Source organism: Diplotaxodon limnothrissa, linkage group LG20 (genome assembly GCF_057381915.1).
Source record: "Diplotaxodon limnothrissa isolate DT_005_m linkage group LG20, D_limnothrissa_male_GT1.1, whole genome shotgun sequence".
NCBI classification, from domain to species: domain Eukaryota; kingdom Metazoa; phylum Chordata; class Actinopteri; order Cichliformes; family Cichlidae; genus Diplotaxodon; species Diplotaxodon limnothrissa.
Genome location: NC_140615.1, coordinates 20608552 through 20632262, shown reverse-complemented (window position 1 = coordinate 20632262; position 23711 = coordinate 20608552). Strand labels below are relative to the sequence as shown.

Genomic DNA, 23711 nt, shown 5'->3' with positions numbered 1-23711 from the left:
TGTACGTTTGTGCGTTCTTCGTTCTCATTGGCTGCTGAAACTTGTTGGAGCCTTTTCCCCTCAAATAAGAGAAAGCGCCAAGAACCTATTGGTTCTCGCGAAAAATCGTCCATTCTCCAGTCCGCCTGGTCCGGACTTCTCCGGGAGAAAATAAACTGATGTCAGACAGAACAACTGTATACTGCGAGCACATTAGCATTTTAAGGACTCCGCTCCACAGCAGTCCCGTGTGCCTGAATGCTGTGGGCTCACATTTTAACATCCAACCGCCGTTTTCGTTTGTTTGCTTGTTTGTTTGATTTTTACTCCACGCTGGATCTGACTGCCACTTTTTATCCTCAGAACGCGTGTGACCAACAAATCAACTCTTGAATCGGACATCTAACGTGTCCATCTTTTTTCTTTTTTCTCTTGTCTTTTTTTCTTTTCTTTTCTGTTGTTTTTAATGCTACAATGTCGTCTTTGCCAGGAACGGTACCACGAATGATGCGCCCGGCTCCCGGACAGAACTATCCCCGCACTGGATTCCCTCTGGAAGGTAGGAGCTTGACAGTAGCCCTGAACAACCTCTCAGACTCCGGTAGATTTTTTGCGGAGGCTAAAAAAAATGCGAGCCTAATTTGAAGATTATTCAAACAAATATTCTGCATTAAACATTAAAGGCACGTGAGAAGACCTTCAGCGTGCTTAACAGTTAAGGCCTCAACTCCAGGGTAAACTTTGTGTGCAAGGACTGGCACTGAACACAATTGCATGAATAAAGGCAAGTGCCCCCCCCCCCCGCCCACAAACCCCCCCCCCCCAAAAAAGCTCACGTTGCATTATTCTTATGCTAATACAATTTCCGTTGTATTATTCTTATGCTAAATATTAAAGGCCCCGGTCACAAGCACACTTAATCATCCAGTGACCACTTTGTCAGCGAATTGAAAACGACTAGAAATTCCAGAGAAAACAGAGACAGTCTCTACAGCACTTGGGTTGCTTCAAGTTCCGCGCGCCTGGAAATTGGCACCCACCGGCAGAAGCAGAGGATCAGTCCAATATTTGGACAGCGTGACGGCGAACAGTGAAACGTGGCAGCAGGTGCTCTTCAACTCCTCTGCTTGGCATGTGGAACTGTGAAGTGTTAGCCCTTAATGGCGATCAAATGAGATTTGAAAACAATTGACACGTGGTACTGTCAGTGAATACTGGCAGGGAATAGCTGAAAGAACACCGGGCTCGCATTAGGTGTGATTGATAAGAAAAATAGCCTGTCATCAAACTGGATTATTTAATAACAGACAATAGTCTGCGCTTAAAGCCGCTCTGTACCGAATCTGGCCTTGTGTCATCCACAGTATCTACTCCTCTGGGCCAGGGACGGGTCAACCAGCTAGGGGGGGTCTTCATTAACGGCCGACCGTTGCCCAACCATATCCGACACAAGATAGTCGAGATGGCCCACCACGGGATCCGGCCCTGCGTCATTTCGCGCCAACTTCGTGTCTCCCACGGCTGCGTGTCCAAGATCCTCTGTCGCTACCAAGAGACCGGGTCCATCCGACCCGGCGCCATAGGTGGCAGCAAACCCCGGGTGAGAGAAACGATCTAAAGGACAACACGGATAATTGTCTGTCAAAACCACTAGGCTAAATGATAAGTTAGTAATCTGTAGATTATCTGTAGGCTTCCACAGCCTTGTTATAGTTTATATTTCCACCTGCTTTCTAAAAAGTCACTCGAAAGATTTCGGGGCCTGTAGCCTGTGGCTCAGCTCACTCTCCTTGTTTCTGTGTGGCTCACGGCAACCTGCAGCAGGTAGCCACGCCGGATGTAGAGAGAAGGATTGAAGAGTACAAGCGGGACAACCCTGGCATGTTCAGCTGGGAGATCCGGGATAAGCTACTGAAGGACGGGGTGTGTGACAGAAGCACAGTCCCTTCAGGTGAGGCCTCCTCTGGTAAGCGGCGTTTAATTCACAGTTTTACTCTCTGAATTTTGCCCTCCGCGAAGAATACATAAAAACAGACTTTCAAATCAAGGAAGTTATCACGAAAAATATATTATTATTATTATTAATATTATTATTATTGTTGTTGTTGTTGCTATCGTTGTAAATGGTAATATGGTAATAACAAAAATAATAACAGTACAATATAATAAAATAATAATGATATAATAATAGAATAACAGTGAATTTAATATAAAAACATTCTTCTTCTTCTTCTTCTTCTTCTTCTTCTTATTATTATTATTATTATTATTATTATTATTATTATTATTATTATTATGTTATTGCTAAAGATGCCTTTCTGCTCGCAGTGAGTTCGATCAGCCGTGTACTTCGCGCTCGTTTTGGGAAAAAGGAAGATGAGGATGAGTGCGATAAAAAGGAAGAGGACGGAGAAAAGAAAACGAAACACAGCATCGACGGCATCCTCGGGGACAAAGGTAGGCCCCGGGAGGACTAGCGGCTAACTGTCTGCTAATCAGGTCTAAACGGGCGTTTTGCCCCATGACTTCTCCCGCCTGGAGCCGCTTAAATATTCATGGTGAGCGCTGGCGCGGGCTCCCGTCACGCTAAACGGTGACAAATGTCCATACCGATCACAGGCGACAGGAGCCAGGCCGTCAGCTCCGTGTGTGGATACCAATTTCAAGCAGAATTTTCCTCTGAAATGACATTTAGCCTACAAACAAACAAACGCTAAATAAATACATGAACCTAGCCAAAAATGGCACAATTACATATATGCATGTATTAAATTCACAACTTTTAAAATGAAAAGGCATAGTAAATATATCGTTATAGTACGATTTTAATGGAAGGTGTTAAATATCCCCTCTTCATATTTCTTTCATATACACACGTATACATGGCGGTTGGAAGCTTTTGTTTAGTTCATTTTTATTAAAGTGACGTCGATGCAGCATGTTTGAATGTAGCGTGTGGACGGCCGTCTGTTCTTTAAACTTGAGGCCTGCAGCGGGCCCAGTGCTTTCTGACCACTGGTTTCACTGGTGATTTTTTTTTTTCAAACAGCTATCAAGTCTCCCCCTTTCCACATTCTTCAAAAGATCAGCCCAGCTAGTGTCTCTGTGTCATCCGAGCTTGGCATTTCATAATTTGAAGACTTAGCCTATTACAGCTGGTAATGAAACCTGCCTCTGTTGAATAGGCGTCTGTGTTGGAGAGGGGTGTAATAGCTGGAAGGCATGGTAAGAAATATATTTATCCCCTATCAGCCCTCACTCTCACAGTCCCAGGCACATGCTGTTGAAGGGCCTTAAAGCAGATTAAATTGAGCCTTTTATTTCTTTTCACTTTCATCTCTCAGTGGCTCACTTCATGGTGTGAAGCCTGCAGCATAAATTCATGAGATTGTAAGCTTTCCGCTCCCCTTGTTTAGATAGTATTTTTTTAAATATATATATATAATTATTTTAATTTTAATGTTTACTTTTGGTGGTGTGCTGTACATATTTCAGCAGGAGTCAGAGGGAATTTTAGGTTGAATGGAAGAGGCAGTAGTGATTAAGACAAACTCATTGAAGGGTACTGTTTACCAGTTTTATTTGATCAATTATATGAGATGATTTTTTTATTTACATGATATGTGAGCACTGATTACAGCAAGCTAAAAACGCCATAAAATGAGAAAGCCTAATTTGAAATAACCTTTAAAAGTAACACACACACACGAACACGTGATAGTCTGACATTTACATATAACTGATATATGACAAACTTACTGTTAATCTTCAGTTAGGATCATTGTTTACGTTTGCTAAATGTACATATCAAAGCTTCAAAGTAATGGCCTTGGTTCTGTAAATTACTGTCACGTTGTAGAAAACACTGAAAATGCTTCTTGGAGGTGACTGGAATCCAGTTAAACAGCTGTCCAGGCTGTCTTTCTACAGTTTATAGCTATTTAGTGCGTATGCTGTGTCTTAAAGATATAAATAAGCATTATGTAGAAAAAAACCCTCTAGAGTCCAGCCTGGTTGAAAGAAAAAAGGTACACAGTGAGGATAGAGAAAGCACTTCAAACAAATCCAGTGGAGGTGACGGGAAGCTTCTTTGCAGAGAGCACGGTCTGTGGGAAGTTGCAGCTATTAATAACAATTTCCCCGGGCATTCACACTTACTCTACTCCACCTTCACTTTCCTCCAGCTATTTTACCTGGGTTGAAATTGAGGGAGACTTAAATGCTGTCTGCAGATAACACAATCATCACAGCCACGGTCCTGGGCTGTGCATCACTGTATTAAACTGGGATTAACCTCTCTTTTCTCCCCTGCTGTTGTGCACCAAAATTCACATTTTTAACAACTGTGTTACAAAATGTAAAGGGGATTGGAAGTCAGTGGAAGTGTATCAGCAGTAATGAGTAGTGAGTCAAAATCATCATGACAGTGATGTGTCACAGTCATTCGTGGGGTAAAAATTCAAAAATGCTGCTGGCATTTGCGTCAGTGTGAGGATCTGCTGCTTTTCTGTCTTTGACCTGTGGTAATAGTTGGCATGCTTAAATATAGCATTTTGAAGGCATCATCCCACACAGCAAAATCTCCAGTGTTAAATTAACACTGGAGAGTGTCTATATGGGTCCACACCTCTGAGTGTTAAATACAACACTGTTGAGTGTTAAATTAACACTTTTGACAGTGTTATATGTTTAAAAGTAACCTAGTCAGTTTTGAAGATTAACAAAGTCTAACACTGAGCAGTGCTGATTTTCTAACACTGGAATATTTCTAACATTTTGAGTTATTTTCCAGTGTTAGAAAATCAGCACTGCTCAGTGTTAGACTTTGTTAATCTTCAAAACTGACTAGGTTACTTTTAAACATATAACACTGTCAAAAGTGTTAATTTAACACTCAACAGTGTTGTATTTAACACTCAGAGGTGTAGACCCATATATACACTCTCTAGTGTTAATTCAACACTGGAGATTTTGCTGTGCAGAGTGCACATGTAATTTATTTCATTTTAATTAAACAAAGAATTGTAAATATTACAATGAACATATAAAAAGTGTATTGAATTTTAAATATAAAACTAAAGGTTTCCAAACATCAGAAATAAATCCCATCACACTGATTCCAAATCTTTGTGGAGATAATATTTGTTGTCTTACGTAATGATCTAGATTACATCAAAGCATTACCACCGATCAGATGTATAGTTTATAATGATGTACTGTAAATAAAATTTTGTAAGATCCTTGATGAAATTTTGTTCACGGCATATGAATATAAAATGTATTTTAATATAGTATGTTACATTAACACTTTATTGTACTGATATAAGAAGTGATATAAAAATCCAATATAACCAAAAGTCTTAATTTTTATAGCGAGTGATAAAATAAATTAATCACCAGTGAAAATGTAAAAAATCAGTGATGTGAGACCATGATGTTATAAACATCATCACATAGCCCTCGACTAAACATTCCTAGGATGCACTGATTTTATAGCAAATCATTCCTCTGAAGGACAAAAGAATGCACAGACTTAGGAATCAGCTAACACTGTCCCTAAAGCTTTGAAAAGAATCAACATATAGACATGCTAGTAGTCTGTGATTATGGATGCAGAGGTTGTTTTGCGTCATAACAGGGAAATTTTACTCCCTTACAAATGAGTTATAAGTATAAAAAAGGCACATATGTTCACAGAAGCTGGTTCCACTGTAATGCTGACTGTTGAAGCTGTGGTGGTATGCTGGCCTGAGGGAGACCTGAGGGCACGCTTCCTCTGCTCTGTTTCAGACTTTAACAGCAGAGGAAAAAGTAGGTGAGGAAGGTATGAAGCTGCTGGTGCAAAGTGAGGAGCTTAGAGGCTTTGATCCTCTGTTGCTTTTCATTATTTGTAGCATTTGTAGTGACACTGCCACAATGAGGGTTCATCACATTAGCTGAAGCCAACACTGCCTTCAGGCTTGCCTGTATAATAATTAAAGCCCATTTTCTATATGAGAGAGGATCTGTCCAGCCCTCTGTTTAGAGGGACGGCCTCTCTTCCTGGGATGTCTGAGTGAAATCATTGTGGTTATTTGGAAACAAATGACATCAAGTTTTCACATCTTGAATTAATAGCTGCTTTCCTTAAAACCAGAGATAAATATTTAACATACATTTTAAAATTACAGTTGTCTCCCTCTCTCTCACCATGTGAAATGAAGGGAATCATAGTTGGATGAGGTTGTGGAGGTGGGCAGGGACAGCATTAGATCCCTGTGGGGAAACTGGGTCATTGCAGACGCACAGAGGAACAGGATAAAGCACAGTAACACAAGACACACAGCAAATAGGAAAAATCAGAAAGCAACATGGGAATGTTTTATTCGAATAGCCTTACTGTGTGAAAAGATCAAAACTGAAATATTTAAATCATATAAAAGACAGACATCAGAAAGTGAGTCAGTTAATGTAGAAATGTGTGACAGTAAGGTTTCAGATTAAAGCAGGTTCAGGGCTTGTTGTCAAGGATGAACAATGCTAAATATAAGTTGTTGCCCCAGGGAGAGCAGAGATTTCATTAGTGGCCGTTAGAGGTTTTTTAACAGTTGATAACAGAAGAAATAACTAAACAAGTTTGCATTTCCAGTCTTTGATAACATCTACTTTAAGCAAAATTTTCAGCAGTAAATCAGTAAAAGTTTCAGACTTCTCAGTTGTTTTAGTGATCATGTTTTCATTTACGTATGTGGAGGAATTTTCTGAGTTTTATTTTTCACATCCAATTTAAGGATTACATGTGAAAAGAAGACTGCAATTTGCAATAAAAGTGAAGACTATTTGTGGAGTGATTCACATGTGTTTTGGAGCATTGTATTGGTTGTTCAAATATGCCTTAAAAATAGGCACCGAGATATTTAACAAGAATATTTTCCACATAATTTGTTATGTTGCATATAATCAGTCTAATGCTCTGTATAACAGACGTTCAGATGTATCATGTGCCCAGAAATTAATTTTGTTTGTCGCAGCTTGCTTTGATGATGAATGATAATACTGAATTACTGCTGATGACAATGATAATGTGGATGAATCAAATTCAGTGACCAGCAGAAGGATCCACAGGTTCTACAGAACATCAGAGAAGAATACCTATTTTTACACCAGTTGATCTGCTAATATTTTCTTATTCCCATTTATGAGTATTGGTTCCATTTCTGTAGTCTCATCAAACAGAGACTGATTTCTTTCAGACATTTCAGTTACCACCAAGTTAGGTAGTTGATAAATTAATTTAATACTTTCAACATATGAAACATCTTAAAGGTTTACACCAAGAAAACATCACACTTGATTGTAATTGTTGGTACTTAGAGTGCAGCTAATTGTATGATTTCTTTTCCTTTTCAACAACTATAAGCATGTTTGCCGGCTTGACTTTCCTTTATTTCTGCAGAACTGGGGACTTCTCAATGTTGTCTTTGAGAAAACAAATATATATAAAGGGGAGCTGCTGAACTGGGAGAGGGCTTTGAATAGGAGAATAGCAGCCCACTTCTTAGCCGTGGAGTGTTTAGTAGCCATCCCTTAATCCTTCTTTCATTTGCCGACAAATGCCAAGGATCTTGTCTGGCAACCCAATAGGAAGCTGATCAGCCAACAAAAGAGGAATGGTCCACAAAGAGCAAGCAGGCAAAACTGGGATGAGGGCAGTCAGAAGCCTATGGCATCCCATTAACAACCCATTTGTAAAGGATATACACAGTGCAAATGCAAAGAGAGCAATATAATATTTGCACAAACAATATTATAACAAAATCATGCAATGTTAACACTTTGGTCAGTCTGAAACCTTAAAGAAATATTATACCTCGGCTGTATAGTTCTAGTCTAATTCTGAATTTGTATCGCTCGTGTCATTATTCTATGAATTATATTGATCAACGTTTTACATGTATTTTTAAATGAGTGGAATACCTCATAGCCGGAAAACACTAAATGCCAAGATACATTTTTGGAAACCTTAAAAAGCCTTTTTAGATTTGAAGATTTCACTCACCTTTTCAAGGTTTAAGAACTTCATTTGATATCATGTGCTTGATTGGTTTGTTAGCTGCCTGTGTCAGGGTGTAGAAGGGAAATATCTACTTTAATCCGGTTCATTTGGCTGCACGGGAAAACTTTCCGCTGTATGCTAACAGACCATTCAGAGAATGTTCTTTCTACACCTTGCTTCTCTCACAGCTAGCTGTAGGATTAAACTCTGCTGTCTTTAAAGACACCGCTCCCTGCCAAAATCAGTCGGACCAGAAATACTCTGCAGCAGCTTTGTAATGCCTTTTAGGTTATTCTTCCATCTGCAGCACCACTGAATTTATTTTGAAATTAAAATAGCTTAAAAATTAAGCTTGGATAAGTTTTAATGTAGATTACATGTTGATTTGCAATATCACTTCCTTTATAATACAGCAACACCATATAGCTTGTGAGTCTTTAAAAACAAGATGCCCCTGAGATTTAGGGGGAATAATGTTTACAATTCAACAACAACAACAACAACAACAAAAAAAATATATCAAAGCAGATATCTGGATTTAAAGAAATAACAAGGCCATAGTTCTCTTGCTTTATTGCAAAGTAAAAATTTTAACTATTATTTTTCAGTATAAAAATATAAACATGTAAACCAATCATCCTGTTGCTGTATTATTCATGGAATTCGATATTGTTAAGGTCCCAGGAAAACTAGGATAAAATTCCAAAAACCCAGACTCCTCAGATATTATCTTAAATGTGAGTGTTGGGGCCTGCGCCTAATTAATATGAATGAAATTAAGCATGAAAAGAAAAGATTTGCATTAAAGGAGGATCCAAAGAACAAGATCATAGTATAATACTGAAAAGAGGGTTTGAAATCTTTTAATGTCCCACTGCCTGTTTAATTTTTGTTTCAAATGTTAAATTTTATGACAAACATAAAACAAACAAAAACGAGCAGAGAGTGTGTGAAAGTGATTATCTGTATTGGGTGATTAGGAAATCATCTAAGAATTATTTAGCAAGTTTAATTTCTCTGGGGGTGAGTGGCTTTTCTGTGGGTTTCTCCATAAGTTCATGAAGTAAATCTCATTTAGTAAACACCATCTATTCATAGTTATTGGCTAAAAAAACAACCTTAAATAAACAGAGATTACTTGGGTATAAAGGCCCAACAGTGTTTTTGGTTGGTGGGTGAGAAAATGTTCACTCTGTTTATAGGAATGAAAGTGGATTATCAGCCATTTCTCTATCACTGCAATAAAAATAATCGAGCCAAATCTTTAGCACAGTCTTTGGTCATGGTGGAAACAGCATTGTTCACACTGTGGCTTCATGAGGGACCACACTCTGACACGCTAGTAACCTTGGATTGGTGAATGGATCTGCTGCAGCTCTTTGCACAAAAATCTTTTTTCACTTTGTTCTGAGAGAAGTCTAAAGGTATTGATTAACACAGCATGCGATTCTTAGTAGGTTTTACTACAACCTGACCCACGAGAACAGCCTCAGCAGTAGTAGTGATTTATTCTCTGATTGTGTTTAACTCTAATTACAGCACATCAAAAAAAAAGTCATGCAAACCGGTCCAAAATTTTGCTGTAATTTCATATTTCAGCTGCTATTACTGTGGATGGCATAACAAAATATTCACATTTACATCAAAACAGGAGTTTGATGAAAATGACATTTTAATATAATTAATCTTCCTTGTCTGTGTGCCTATATTTATGTCTTTTAATTTTAAAAAATATCTTGATTTGAAGAATTTGCTTTCGCCCAGACTGCGAAATGTTTTGTGTTTGCTGTGTGCAGGCATGAGCAAGTGTGTAGAAACAACTTTTATGTATGTTGTGGGCCGCTAACAGGATGAGAAGAAAAAAAAAATTAACCTGGGTTGAAATGGACAAGGAGGCCAGCCTGCTATTCTGTGCCTGCATTTGCCACTGAAGGAGTTGATGAACTCCTCCAAGTCTATTAAAGAAAGGAAACAATATGAACCGAAAGCTTGAGGCAAGCAGCCTGACAGTTTATAAAGTGGCTGCCATTGTAGCCTGAAGGCAGATGCATGAATACCTCTGAATAGACTCCGTCAAAGTGATACGATTGAGCTAGACAACAGCAAAATGCTGAAAGGCTTCTGCTCTGTGCTGGTGAGCTGATCGGCATTTCTAATGCTTCTGTTTTGAATGAATTTGCAACTGCAGTGGGAGGGATCGCTGTGGCCGACGCTCTACTCTCTATTATTAGCATTAGAAGAATTCTTACAGCAACTTCAAGCAGCAGGTATAGCAGAACTACTAGAGAAGCATTTTACCTGAATGTCCTTTTTGGACTGCCTGCAGCAAACATTACCTAATAATGACATGGTTTCAACTCAACTGCATGAAAATAGTTAATGATAAAACAATAATAGCGGTGCAACACGACTGAAGAAAGCTTTAGGTAACATGAAAGATATGGGCGCTCTGTTAATTTGGATGAATGGGCCCTTTAAATAACCCAGAGGGAGATACAGTGGGGCAAGAAAGTATTTAGTCAGCCACCGATTGTGCAAGTTCCCCCACCTAAAATGATGACAGAGGTCAGTAATTTGCACCAGAGGTACACTTCAACTGTGAGAGACAGAATGTGAAAAAAAAAAAAAATCCATGAATCCACATGGTAGGATTTGTAAAGAATTTATTCGTAAATCAGGGTGGAAAATAAGTATTTGGTCAATAACAAAAATACAACTCAATACTGTGTAACATAACCTTTGTTGGCAATAACAGAGGTCAAACGTTTACTATAGGTCTTTACCAGGTTTGCACACACAGTAGCTGGTATTTTGGCCCATTCCTCCATGCAGATCTTCTCGAGAGCAGTGATGTTTTGGGGCTGTCGCCGAGCAACACGGACTTTCAACTCCCGCCACAGATTTTCTATGGGGTTGAGGTCTGGAGACTGGCTAGGCCACTCCAGGACTTTCAAATGCTTCTTACGGAGCCACTCCTTTGTTGCCCGGGCGGTGTGTTTTGGATCATTGTCATGTTGGAAGACCCAGCCTCGTTTCATCTTCAAAGTTCTCACTGATGGAAGGAGGTTTTGGCTCAAAATCTCACGATACATGGCCCCATTCATTCTGTCCTTAACACGGATCAGTTGTCCTGTCCCCTTGGCAGAAAAACAGCCCCATAGCATGATGTTTCCACCCCCATGCTTCACAGTAGGTATGGTGTTCTTGGGATGCAACTCAGTATTCTTCTTCCTCCAAACACGACGAGTTGAGTTTATACCAAAAAGTTCTACTTTGGTTTCATCTGACCACATGACATTCTCCCAATCCTCTGCTGTATCATCCATGTGCTCTCTGGCAAACTTCAGACGGGCCTGGACATGCACTGGCTTCAGCAGCGGAACACGTCTGGCACTGCGGGATTTGATTCCCTGCCGTTGTAGTGTGTTACTGATGGTGACCTTTGTTACTTTGGTCCCAGCTCTCTGCAGGTCATTCACCAGGTCCCCCCGTGTGGTTCTGGGATCTTTGCTCACCGTTCTCATGATCATTTTGACCCCACGGGATGAGATCTTGCGTGGAGCCCCAGATCGAGGGAGATTATCAGTGGTCTTGTATGTCTTCCATTTTCTGATGATTGCTCCCACAGTTGATTTTTTCACACCAAGCTGCTTGCCTATTGTATCGGTGGCTGACTAAATACTTTTTTGCCCCACTGTATAGGACTGTGCATATGAGAGGAAAGCCAACTTCTCTGAAGCCTGAAGTCACACAACACAATAATATAAATACCCTAGCTATTTATTCCATTAATTAATAAACTGTATATTGCAGGGGTCTCAAACATACGGCCCACTATACATTTATATCCGGGCCGTGCGATAATTTCCTATGTCAGTAATTAATGGCCCCTCAGTATGTGGAAGCCAAATCTTCAGCCCTGCTGAGAATTCATGCAGACAGGGGCGGGACTCTATTTTGATTGGCACATCATGCGAGCAATCGCATGTACAGACAGACTTGGATCATACCATTATGTAAAAGAAGGAAGGATGGCAGATGATCTGAAGACAAGTGTAGTAGTACAGGCCAGGTACACAGAGAGCCAAGTGCAAGCTTGTGGAGCAAAAACAAGCAAAAACATAAAATGAGCAGCATCTGGCTGCATTTCCATCATGTTGGAGAATTTATAAAATTAAGAGCTGGATAAAGGGATACCCACTTTTATTTTCAGACATTTTCCATTGTGCAAGACAAAAAAATATATAAAAAATTGTCTAGGCCTTAAACCTCATATGTGTTCTCCTTAGTAGTAACAAATGCATAAAAATAAGGCTTTCATATAACACTATAAACAAAGTGTTTTTGAATGGCAGAAATGCAGAAATGTCTGCCTGTAGCAAAGAGTGTCTAAATGAGGCCTGAATGTGCATGAGAAGCCATTTATAATTCTTGGTTGAGCTGCTGCTCACAACAAACAAGCAGAAATTTTGACTTTTAACTGTATTTTTACAAGTTTTCCTACCGATAAAAACCTCCCTTAAAGCCATCCATACTATACAAAGTAATAAAGCAATAAAAAAAAAACTGAGCTAAGTGTTGGGACTAATAAAGAAAATGTCTTCTGAAAAGGAACAGATAAAATGTCACATTTAGTCATGTGTTTAAACATATTTGATGTCAGTTTTTTGTTGTGGTTGTTGATCAGCAAGGAAGGACATTCTCCCTTTGTCCATGATTTGAACTGCCGTGCTCATTAAGAGGGAATGAATGAATAAAAAAAGGCAAGTGTATTCAGTTGAAAGAAGAGATCCTGCCCCCCTGATATCAGCAGATGTCACTGTTGAGGCATTTTAAGTTCAACAGCAGATTCGTTCCAAATTGAGAGATCATTTATTTTATAAATGAAAATGGATTGAGATTTTTTTTTCAGTTAGTTACTGTTTTTTGTTTTATATAAATATATAGTTTTTTGTTATATATACATACATATATATATATATATACACTTGCTACAGTATACACACACACACACACACACACACACACACACACACACACACACACACACACATATATATATATATATATATATATATATATATATATATATATATATATATATACACTTGCTACAGTTATATATATGTGTGTATATATATATGTATATATATAAACACACACACATATTAAAAAAAATAACAATTCCCCACTCGCCCCTGTGGGCAGTCAATCCTTCAAGCTCGGGTCCTCTACCAGAGGCCTGGGAGCTTGAGGTTCCTGCGCAGTATCTTAGCTGTTTCCGGGACTGCGCTCTTCTGGACAGAGATCTCCACTGTTGTTCCCGGGATCTGCTGGAGCCACTCACCTAGCTTGGGAGTCACTGCACCTAGTGCTCTGATTACCACTGGGACCACCATCACCTTCACCCTCCACATCTTCTCGAGCTCTTCTCTGAGCCCTTGGTATTTCTCGAACTTCTCGTGTTCCTCCTTCCTGATGTTGCTGTCATTCGGAAACGCTACATCGATCACTACGGCCGTCTTCTCATGTTTGTCTACCACCACTATGTCCGGTTGTTTAGCCACCACCATTTTGTCTGTCTGTATCTGGAAGTCCTGTGGGCGTTCCATGTATGCCTTGCCTGCTAGCATCTTACACCCTGCTATTATGTGCTGGATTGTCTCTGGAGCATCTTTACACAGCCTGCACCTGGGGTCTTGCCTGGTGTGATAGACCCCAGCCTCAATGGATCTTGTGCTTAGTGCTTGTTCCTGTGCTGCCATGATTAGTGCTTCCGTGCTGTCTTTCAGTCCAGCTTTGTCCAGGATTTCTGGATATCAGCCACCTTCTCTATCTGCCGGTGGTACATACCGTGCAGGGGCCTGTCCTTCCATGATGGTTCCTTGCCTTCCTCCACTTTCTTGGGTTTCTGCTGCCTGAGGTATTCACTGAGCACACTGTCAGTTGGGGCCATCTTCATGATGTATTCGTGGATGTTCCTTGTCTCATCCTGGACTGTGGTGCTGACACTCACCAGTCCCCGGCGCCCTTCCTTCCGCTTAGCGTACAGCCTCAGAGTGCTGGACTTGGGGTGAAACCCTCCATGCATGGTAAGGAACTATCTTGTCTTGATGTCAGTGGCTTCTATCTCCTCCTTTGGCCAGCCTATTACCCCAGCTACCTGATCACAGGCAGGGCATAGGTGTTGATAGCCCAGATCTTTTTCTTACCATTCAGCTCACTCCTCAGGACTTGCCTGACCCTCTGCAGGTACTTGGTGGTTGCAGCTTTCCTAGCGGCCTCGTCATGGTTCCCATTCGCCTATGGGATCTCCAGGTACTTGTAACTGTCCTCTATGTCTGCAATGTTGCCTTCTGGTAGTTTGATCCCCTCAGTTCTGACTACCTTCCCTCTCTTTGTTACCATCCAACTGCACTTCTCCAGCCCGAACGACATTCCAATGTCATTGCTGTATATCCTGGTGGTGTGGATCAATGAATCGATGTCTCATTCACTCTTGGCATACAGCTTGATGTCATCCATGTACAGGAGGTGGCTGACAACTGCTCCATTCCGTAGTCGGTATCCGTAGCCAGTCTTGTCAATTATCTCACTGAGGGGGTTCAGGCCTATGCAGAACAGCAGTGGGGACAGAGCATCTCCTTGGTAGATCCCGCACTTGATGGTGACTTGTGCTATGGGCTTGAGGTTGGCCTCCAGTGTTGTCCGCCACATCCCCATTGAGTTCCTGATGAAGGCTCTCAGGGTCCTGTTGATCTTATATAGTTCTAGGCATTCCAGGATCCAGGTGTGGGGCATTGAGTCATAGGCCTTCTTGTAATCAATCCAGGCAGTGCACAGGTTGGTCAGTCTGGTCCTGCAGTCTCGGCTGACTGCTTGGTCTGCCAGTAGCTGGTGTTTTGCGCCTCTGGTATTCTTGCCCATCCCTTTCTGTGCCCCGCTCATGTATTGACCCACGTGCCTGTTCATCTTAGCCGCTATGATGCCTGACAGGAGCTTCCACGTGGTGCTGAGGCAGGTTATTGGTCGGTGGTTGGAGGGGACCGGTCCCTTCTGGGGGTCCTTGAGGATCAGGACTGTCCGGCCTTCGGTTAGCCATTCTGGGTGTCTCTCGTCAACTAGCAGCTGGTTCATTTGTGCTGCCAGGCGCTCGTGGAGTGCAGTCAGCTTCTTCAGCCAGTAGGCGTGAACCATGTCAGGGCCTGGTGCTGTCCAACTCTTCATACTGGAGACCCTTTCTTGGGTATCTGCCACTGTGATGGTTACTGGACCCTGTTCGGGGAGGTTGCCGTGGTCTGCCCTCAGATCCACTAGCCACTGAGCATTGTCGTTATGGGTTGCGTCCTTCTCTCATATGCTCTTCCAGTATTGCTCTGCCTCCAGCCTTGGTGGTGCTGTTCTCATATTGTTCCCCTGCCACTGAGAGTACACCTTGGCTGGTTCCGTGGAAAACAGCTGGTTTATTCTCTTGCCTTCTATCTCTCTGGTGTACCTCTTCAAGCGGCTGGCCAAGGCTGTGAGTCGTTGCTTGGCAGTTTCCAAGGCCTCAGGTATGTACAGCTTCCTGTACTTCTTAGGCACCTTCCTCATTGCGCCTTTCTGCAACTCTGATAGTTGGCTAACCTCCCTCCGTGCTACCTTGATCTTAGCCTCTAGCCTCCTTCTCCACGGAGGGTACTGCCCCTTGTGGCTGTTCAACTTGTAGCCAAGCATCTCATTGATCACTGCTGCCGTATTGTAGATCAGCTTGTTAGTGTCGGTAACCGTGGCTGTAGGTATCGTCCCTAGTGCTGCATTAACATCATCTAGCAGACCTTCTGAGGGTACTTCACGTAATCTTGGTAACTGGCTACGGGGGGTCCAGGTTTCAAGCTTGGCCATGATTCTATCTTTCAGGCTTTCGTCTCTTGCCCACCGATGCCTTCTTGGCATGCCTTCATATTTATCTGTCTCGCTCATGTTTGCGGTAGGCTTGCTTAGCATAGGGGGTCTAGCCTCCTTGTGGCTGTTCAACTTGTAGCCAAGCATCACTGCTGATCACTGCTGCCGTGTGTGTGTATATATGTGTGTGTGTGTGTGTGTGTATATGTATATACAAAATTTTTAGTGCCATTTTTTTTTCAATATGAATAAATCATATTGAATGAAACTTGAATATATAGAATGATCTTCTGAATATGCATGCCAGATGCTTCGGTTATTAGTAAATTTGGTTGTGTTCATTAGAAAATGTACTATATACTTTTCTTTCATGACAAACCATACTTGTCACAGTAAAAAAAATGTCACACTATATGTTACATATCATGGTATGATGTACTAATTTATCTGTTAATAAACATGAATTGTGATTCTTTTATTAAATAAAATACCTGTTATACATTTTTAACTGTCAAACAGAGAAATGTTTTTATTTAAACTCTTACAGGCTGATATTTGGGGGAAAAAAAGACACATAAAAGGTAGGAACACAGAACACTTTATTTGTGTATTTCCAGTACCCAGAGGAATAAAGAGTATTCTGTACTAACAGGGCAACACTGACCTTAAAAAAACAAAGAAAAGAAAAGAAAGGGAAAGGAAAAAAACAAACTAAAAATGCAATTAGCCTGTCTAATCAAGTAAACAAAATCCTTAAACATTCCCTAAAGAATGTAAATCAAGTTATATTTAACAGTTATTATCATTATTATTATTATCCATCCATCCATCCATCTTCATCCGCTTTATCCAAGGCCGGGTCGCGGCCTTATCGTGGTGGAGGGGTTTGTGTGTCCCAGGGATCCCAGGGGCTATGTTGTCTGGGGGCTTTTGCCCCCTGGTAGGGTCTCCCATGGCAAATTAGTCCTGGGTGAGGGACCAGACAAAGAGCGATTCAGAAGACCCTTATGAAAAGGATATCGAGGGAACAGTTTACCCTGCCCGGGATAGGGTTACTGGGGCCCCGCCCTGGAGCCAGGCCCGGGGAGGGTGCCCGAGGGCGAGCGTCTGGTGGCCGGGCCTTAGTCCATGGGGCCCGGCTGGGCACAGCCCGAAGAGGAGACATGGGCCCATCCTCCCGCAGGCCCACCACCCGCAGGAGGCGCCATAGGGGTCGGGTGCATTGTGTGCCGACCCCTATGGAGATGTAGATATATATATATATCTACATCTCATATATATGTATATATATATATATATATATATATATATATATATATATATATATATATATATATATATATACACAGGGGAGATGCGGAGACAAAAACAAAGAATCACCACAAACTAACTGAATCAAAGAATATCAACAACAGAAACATAAACACTCGGTCACCAGACTCAGGACCAAGACACTTATAGGTATGACAATATATTTAATATTTAGCATATCACACGACCTTCCTCTCAGTGCTGTGCAGTGTTGGGAAGGTTACTTTTAAAACGTATTCCATTACAGATTACAGAATACATGCCCCAAAATGTATTCTGTAACGTATTCCGTTACGTTACTCAATGAGAGTAACGTATTCTGAATACTTTGGATTACTTAATATATTATCATGCTTTTTACAACTACGTGAATGTACTATTGCTGTGATTTATTACTGTTACTGAAGGTCCGCGGCTCTGAACGGGACCTCTGACTAATATGGCGGGTTCCGTGTCGGGCTCGTAGCCAAAAACTAGCTTTACTTTGTTGTCTAGGTCAACTTTTCTTGCGAGAGACAAAGAGAGGCGTTGAAAGGCTGCTCCAACTGAACTTATTGTTTCGGAGGAAAACGCGAACACGGTGTACAGTCGAGTCTTAATAGCTTACTTACAACTGGGCTCGTCAGGCACTCTTCTTGGCTGAGGTGGTTATTATATTTACATGCTTCCAGCTCCCGTTTTTGCTCAATGACAACTCATACTTTTCCACTCGCCTTTTTCTCCCTCCTCGCGCTCACAGACACATTTGTATACACATAACGTGTATGGCAGTCCATTCTCCCAGCAGCACGAACTACACTGCCCATGAGGCTACATTCTTTAGAGCTATGCTTGTAGCATTCTGCCTGTTAGCTTAGCACAACAACAACAAAAAGGCACTCTCTCACCCAGGAAACACACAGTAACAGAGAGAGAGAGAGCGTCACCCTGTAACCATGGCAACCGTAACGCTGCCGCCTGGAACAACAGAACGTAGCTGTCACACGAAACCCAAACAGTCCTGACCCACCACAATATGAAACAGGAAAGTACCGCTGTGTAATCCATTTATTTCAACAAAGTAACTGTATTCTAAATTCCACCTTTTTAAACGGTAACTGTAACAGAATACAGTTACTCATATTTTGTATTTTAAATACGTAACGGTGGTACATATATTCCATTACTCCCCAACACTGGTGCTGTGTGATAAGTTTCCAAATAAATATTAACACAAGCCTAAACAAAGCCCTTGCTAATTTCCCTGCTGTTTTCCACGTTCTATGGGTTGGAGAAAATATGATTCTGATTCCAAAATGAATCTCAAGCAAGTGTAGCAAGTGTAGCTGAGAAAACTCAGCTGAAAATTTTAAACTGATGTACACTTCTACCTTATTTAAATCACCAACATCCACCAACACACATTCAGTAAACAAACTGACAGATGATTTTCTATCCAAAATCTCAGACATGATGGATAAGATTGCACTCAAAGGAGCTTGCAAAGAAAAGCGTCTGGACTTCTTTAAGTTACTTGAAGACGTTTCACCTCTCATCCGAGAAGCTTCTTCAGTTCTAAGCTCAAATGGTGGAGAGTCCCAGATATAAACCTAGTGGGAGTATCCCCCCACAGGGGGACAAAAGGACCCCTGATGATCCTCTAATCGCCTGAGACAAGGTGTGAAACTGGGTGTGGGTCCCAATCAGCCAGAGTTTCGGGTGAGTTCATTGTGAAACCTGGCCCCACCTTATCATGCAAATTCCTGAGATCAGATGGCCCAGGATGTGAGTGGGCGTTAAGGCGTCTGGGAAGGGATCTCAAAACTGGATTATAGAAGGCAGAGAGTTGGTGTCGTAAACCACCGCCTCTGTTCAAAGATGGTCGCTCACAGTGGACATAGATGGCTTCTTTCACTCCTCTTTCAAACCATCTGTCCTCTCTGTCCAAAATGTGAACATTGGCATCCTCGAAAGAGTGTCCTTTATCCTTAAGATGCAGATGGACTGCTGAGTCTTGTCCTGTGGAGGTGGCTCTTCTGTGTTGTGCCATGCGCTTATGAAGTGGCTGTTTGGTCTCTCCAATGTAGAGGTCTGGGCATTCCTCGCTGCACTGTACAGCATACACCACATCCGTGTGTGTGGGCTTCCGGTAAACTTCGATGTTGAGGTTGCCGTTCTCTTCAATGTGCACAGCGCAGTCCAGGAAAGGCAAACTTCAACATCGAAGTTTACCGGAAGCCCACACACACGGACCAGTACCTCCTGTAGACTCCCATCACCCTCTGGAACACAAACTTGGAGTAATTAGGACCCTACACCACCGGGCAGAACATGTTCCCTCTAAGCCTGAAGGAAAAAAGAAGGAACACACACATGTAAAGGAAGCACTCAAAACGTGCGGCTATCCTAAATGGGCGTTCTTAAAGTCAGCAAAGAGGCACAGAAAAGAAGATCAGACACCAGCGAGGGAGGATAAGAAAGACAGACGCAACAACATTGTCATCCCCTATGTAGCTGGTGTATCAGAAAAACTCAGGAGAGTTTTCTCCAAGCACGACATCCCAGTGTATTTCAGACCCAGCAACACGCTCAGACAAAAACTGGTTCACCCGAAAGACAAAACGCCAAAATACAGACATAACAATGTGGTGTATGCTGTACAGTGCAGCGAGGAATGCTCAGACCTCTACATTGGAGAGACCAAATAGCCACTTCACAAGCGCATGGCACAACACAGAAGAGCCACCTCCACAGGACAAGACTCAGCAGTCCATCTGCATCTTAAGGATAAAGGACACTCTTTCGAGGATGCCAATGTTCACATTTTGGACAGAGAGGACAGATGGTTTGAAAGAGGAGTGAAAAAAGCCATCTATGTCCACTGTGAGCGACCATCTTTGAACAGAGGCGGTGGTTTACGACACCAACTCTCTGCCATCTATAATCCAGTTTTGAGATCCCTTCCCAGACCCTTAACGCCCACTCACATCCTGGGCCATCTGATCTCAGGAATTTGCATGATAAGGTGGGGCCAGGTTTCACAATGAACTCACCCGAAACTCTGGCTGATTGGGACCCACACCCAGTTTCACACCTTGTCTCAGGCGATTAGAGGATCATCAGGGGGTCCTTTTGTCCCCCTGTGGGGGGATACTCCCACTAGGTTTATATCTGGGACTCTCCACCATTTGAGCTTAGAACTGAAGAAGCTTCTCGGATGAGAGGTGAAACGTCTTCAAGTAACTTAAAGAAGTCCAGACGCTTTTCTTTGCAAGCTCCTTTGACTACGATGACCTGGATGACTGAGAACCTTCACAGATATAGTGAGAGTAACCCCCCACAGAGGGACAAAAGGACTGTGGGGGGTTACTCTCACTAGGTTTATATCTGGGACTCTCCACCATTTGACCTTAGAACTGAAGAAGCTTCTCGGGTGAGAGGTGAAACGTCTTCAAGTAACTTAAAGAAGTCCAGACGCTTTTCTTTGCAAGCTCCTTTGACTACGATGACCTGGATGACTGAGAACCTTCACAGACAGATAAGATTGCACCATTTAAGGTTAAAACTGTCTCTAGTAAAAAGAAGTCTCCGTGGAGAAGTGATCCACTGGTATGTAATGAAAAAAGAGAGTGCCAGCGCACTGAGAGAAAATGGTGGTAAAACTTGACCCCAGGTTCACTGCGAGATATATAAGGAGAGGCTGAATAAGTATCAACTAGCCATGAAGGATGCAATCATTTTTCTCTGAGATTATTCACAGAAACAACAATAATGCTAGGACATTATTTGCTACAGTGGAGAGATTAACTACTCCTAAGGTGGCAGTAGTCCCCGAATTAAGCTCCACCAGGTCCTGCAATGAATTTGCCAGCTTCTTTACTGAAAAGATCTTGAAAATCAGAAGGTCAATCAGTACATTAGTTTCAACCCCAATACCGACGTTAAGCCCAATTAACACCTATGCAGAGAAAATGACTCACTTTCAAACAATAAATTAATCAAGCCTTGATAAAATTATTGAGAAACTAAGCTCTGCCACCTGCTGCTTGGATATATTACCAACAGGTTTTCTTAAAAAGGTCCTCCCAACCATCAGGGAGGATCTGATCCAAATAGTTAACGCTTCCCTCCTATCAGGTGTCTTTCCCAAAGCCTTAAAAACAGCAGTTATCAAACCAATATTAAAGAAGAAGAACCTAGACAGCACATTAATGCAAAACTATAGACCAGTCTCTAATCTTCCATTTATTGGTAAAATTATTGAAAAAGCTGTTTTCCAGCAGTTAAACAGCTTTCTCACAATGAACAACCGCTTTGATATTTATCAGTCTGGTTTGGTTTTTGTAGGCACCACAGCACCGAGACAGCCCTTGTCAAAGTGTTTAACGATATCCGTATAAATACTGACCGTAGTAAATCCACAGTATTGGTACTATTGGACCTTAGTGTGGCGTTTGACACCTTTGATCATGATATATTACTGGAACGCCTAGAGAGCTGGCTGGACTCTCTGGTACAGCACTCAACTGGTTCAAGTCCTACCTTAAGAACAGGAATTAGCCAATTTTCATCACAAAATATAGAAATCACATGCGGGGTCCCCCAGGGCTCCACCCTAGGGCTCCTCTTATTTAGCATTTGCATGCTCCCTTTAAGCTAGATTATAACCACCAATAATATCAACTACCACAATTATGCAGACGATACTCAACTTTATATCTCAATGTCACCAGGTGATGTTGAACTTATCCAAACTCTTAATAAATGCATTGAGCAAATTAACAACTGGATGTCTCATAATTTCCTTCAACTGAATAATAACAAAACTTTGGAGCCAAAAAAAATCAACTAAATATCAGTAATCAGCTTAAACTCCAACTAGAAACTACTGACCAGGCCAGAAATGTAGGTGTAATAATGGACTCAGACCTGAACCTCCAGGGCAACATAAAAGTAATAACAAAGTCAGCCTTCTATCAGCTGATGAACATTTCTAGGATTAAAGGACTGATGACACAAGGAGACCTAGAAAAACTCATCCATACATTTATCTCTTTCCGCCTTGATTAATATAACAGTATCTTCACAGGTTTACCTAAAAAATCAATTAGACAACTGCAGCTGATCCAGAACGCTGCTGCTTGTGTTCTCACTAGAACCAAGAAAATAGAGCACATTACTCCAGTTCTAAAGTCATTACACTGGCTCCCTGTAGCTCAGAGAATAGACTTTAGAGTGCTCTTATTAGTTTATAAATCCTTGAATGGGTTAGCACCAGAGTACATTAGAGATCTGCTATCATGGTACAAACCATCCAGATCAGTCGGGTCCTCCAGCTCTAGTTTACTGACTGTCGCTAGAACCAGTACTAAACATGGAGAAGCAGCTTTTAGTTTCTATGCTCCTCACATCTGGAACACACTATGCAAAGAATGCAAAGCTACAGAGACACTGAACTCTTTTAAGTCTAAAATTAAAACTTACTTATTTAGACTTATGAATAACTGATCCTATTATGGCTCTCTACTTGTTTGTTTTTAATTTTTCATATAAATTATTGTCTTGATTATTGTTTTATCATAAATGCTTTCTTGTAAATGTTTTCTTGTATTTTTACCTTTAAAGTGATTTATGTTCTATTTTATGTGTTTTATTTTAATCATGTAAAGCAAACCTTGAATTGCCTTGTGCTGAAAGCGTGCTATGCAAATAAAATTGCCTTGCCTTGCCTTGCCTAGTCATATATTTTGTAATGCTGAAAATCAGACATTTTCAGCACATTGGTCCACAATTCAATCGGACCACTCCTAACTAAAGGTCAAAATAGCGCCCATACAGTGCTCAATAAGCTTTAGTAAGATATTAAAGGGGCCCGGTAAATAAAATTGAGTCCTTGAATTGGTAGTATAGCATGTGTGTAAATGATAAATGGAATATGTAGTGCTTTTTAGACATACGCACACTCTAATGAATGCAAGGACACTTTGTCTGGAGCAGTTGGGGATCAAATCACCAACGTTTCAATTAGTAGATGTATCACTCTAAATTCTGACGCTGTCCAGCCAGGTGTTGAGGTGAATCCCACTGTTGGATTTGTTCTTTTTTTTTTTTTTTTTTTTTTTTTTTTTACCATAATACTCATGCTGTAGTTTGGTTTGACAAATTTCCTCCTGTTTGTAGATTTTTTTTTAAGAAACTACAGTTTGATTGCTCTGTATCATAGGCCTTAGCAGTAAGCTTAATGGTTAAATCCTTAGGGAAGCCTGACAGGTTTAGCTTTTGAGATGCATTTGCACCCATCTGGAGGTGAAGTTCAAATCATTATTTTGTTATTTTATTAAATGAAAGAAGCTTAGTATTATTGCTGCTTCTGGATAAAAGAAAAACTGGAACAGTTTCTATTAGTAATCCAAGCAGTCCTGGTGTCAAACTATGAAGACCATTTTTTACTGTGAGCTATAAACATTTGACATCAAACTGATTTATGACTGTATAATTCAGAGTGCATTTGACATATGACCCA

The 23711-nt window shown here is 41.2% G+C and overlaps 1 protein-coding gene across 1 annotated transcript in view; it reads left to right on the top strand.

Annotated features, from left to right (window-relative positions):
• Nucleotides 1–453: 453 nt before the first annotated feature.
• Nucleotides 454–23711, top strand: part of LOC146610807 (paired box protein Pax-7-like) — a 55657-nt gene continuing 32399 nt past the window's right edge. The window contains exons 1-4 of the mRNA XM_085345439.1: nucleotides 454–538; nucleotides 1344–1579; nucleotides 1801–1945; nucleotides 2308–2436. Of these exons, the coding sequence (XP_085201565.1) occupies nucleotides 454–538; nucleotides 1344–1579; nucleotides 1801–1945; nucleotides 2308–2436 (595 nt within the window). The remainder of the gene's footprint in view (nucleotides 539–1343; nucleotides 1580–1800; nucleotides 1946–2307; nucleotides 2437–23711) is intronic.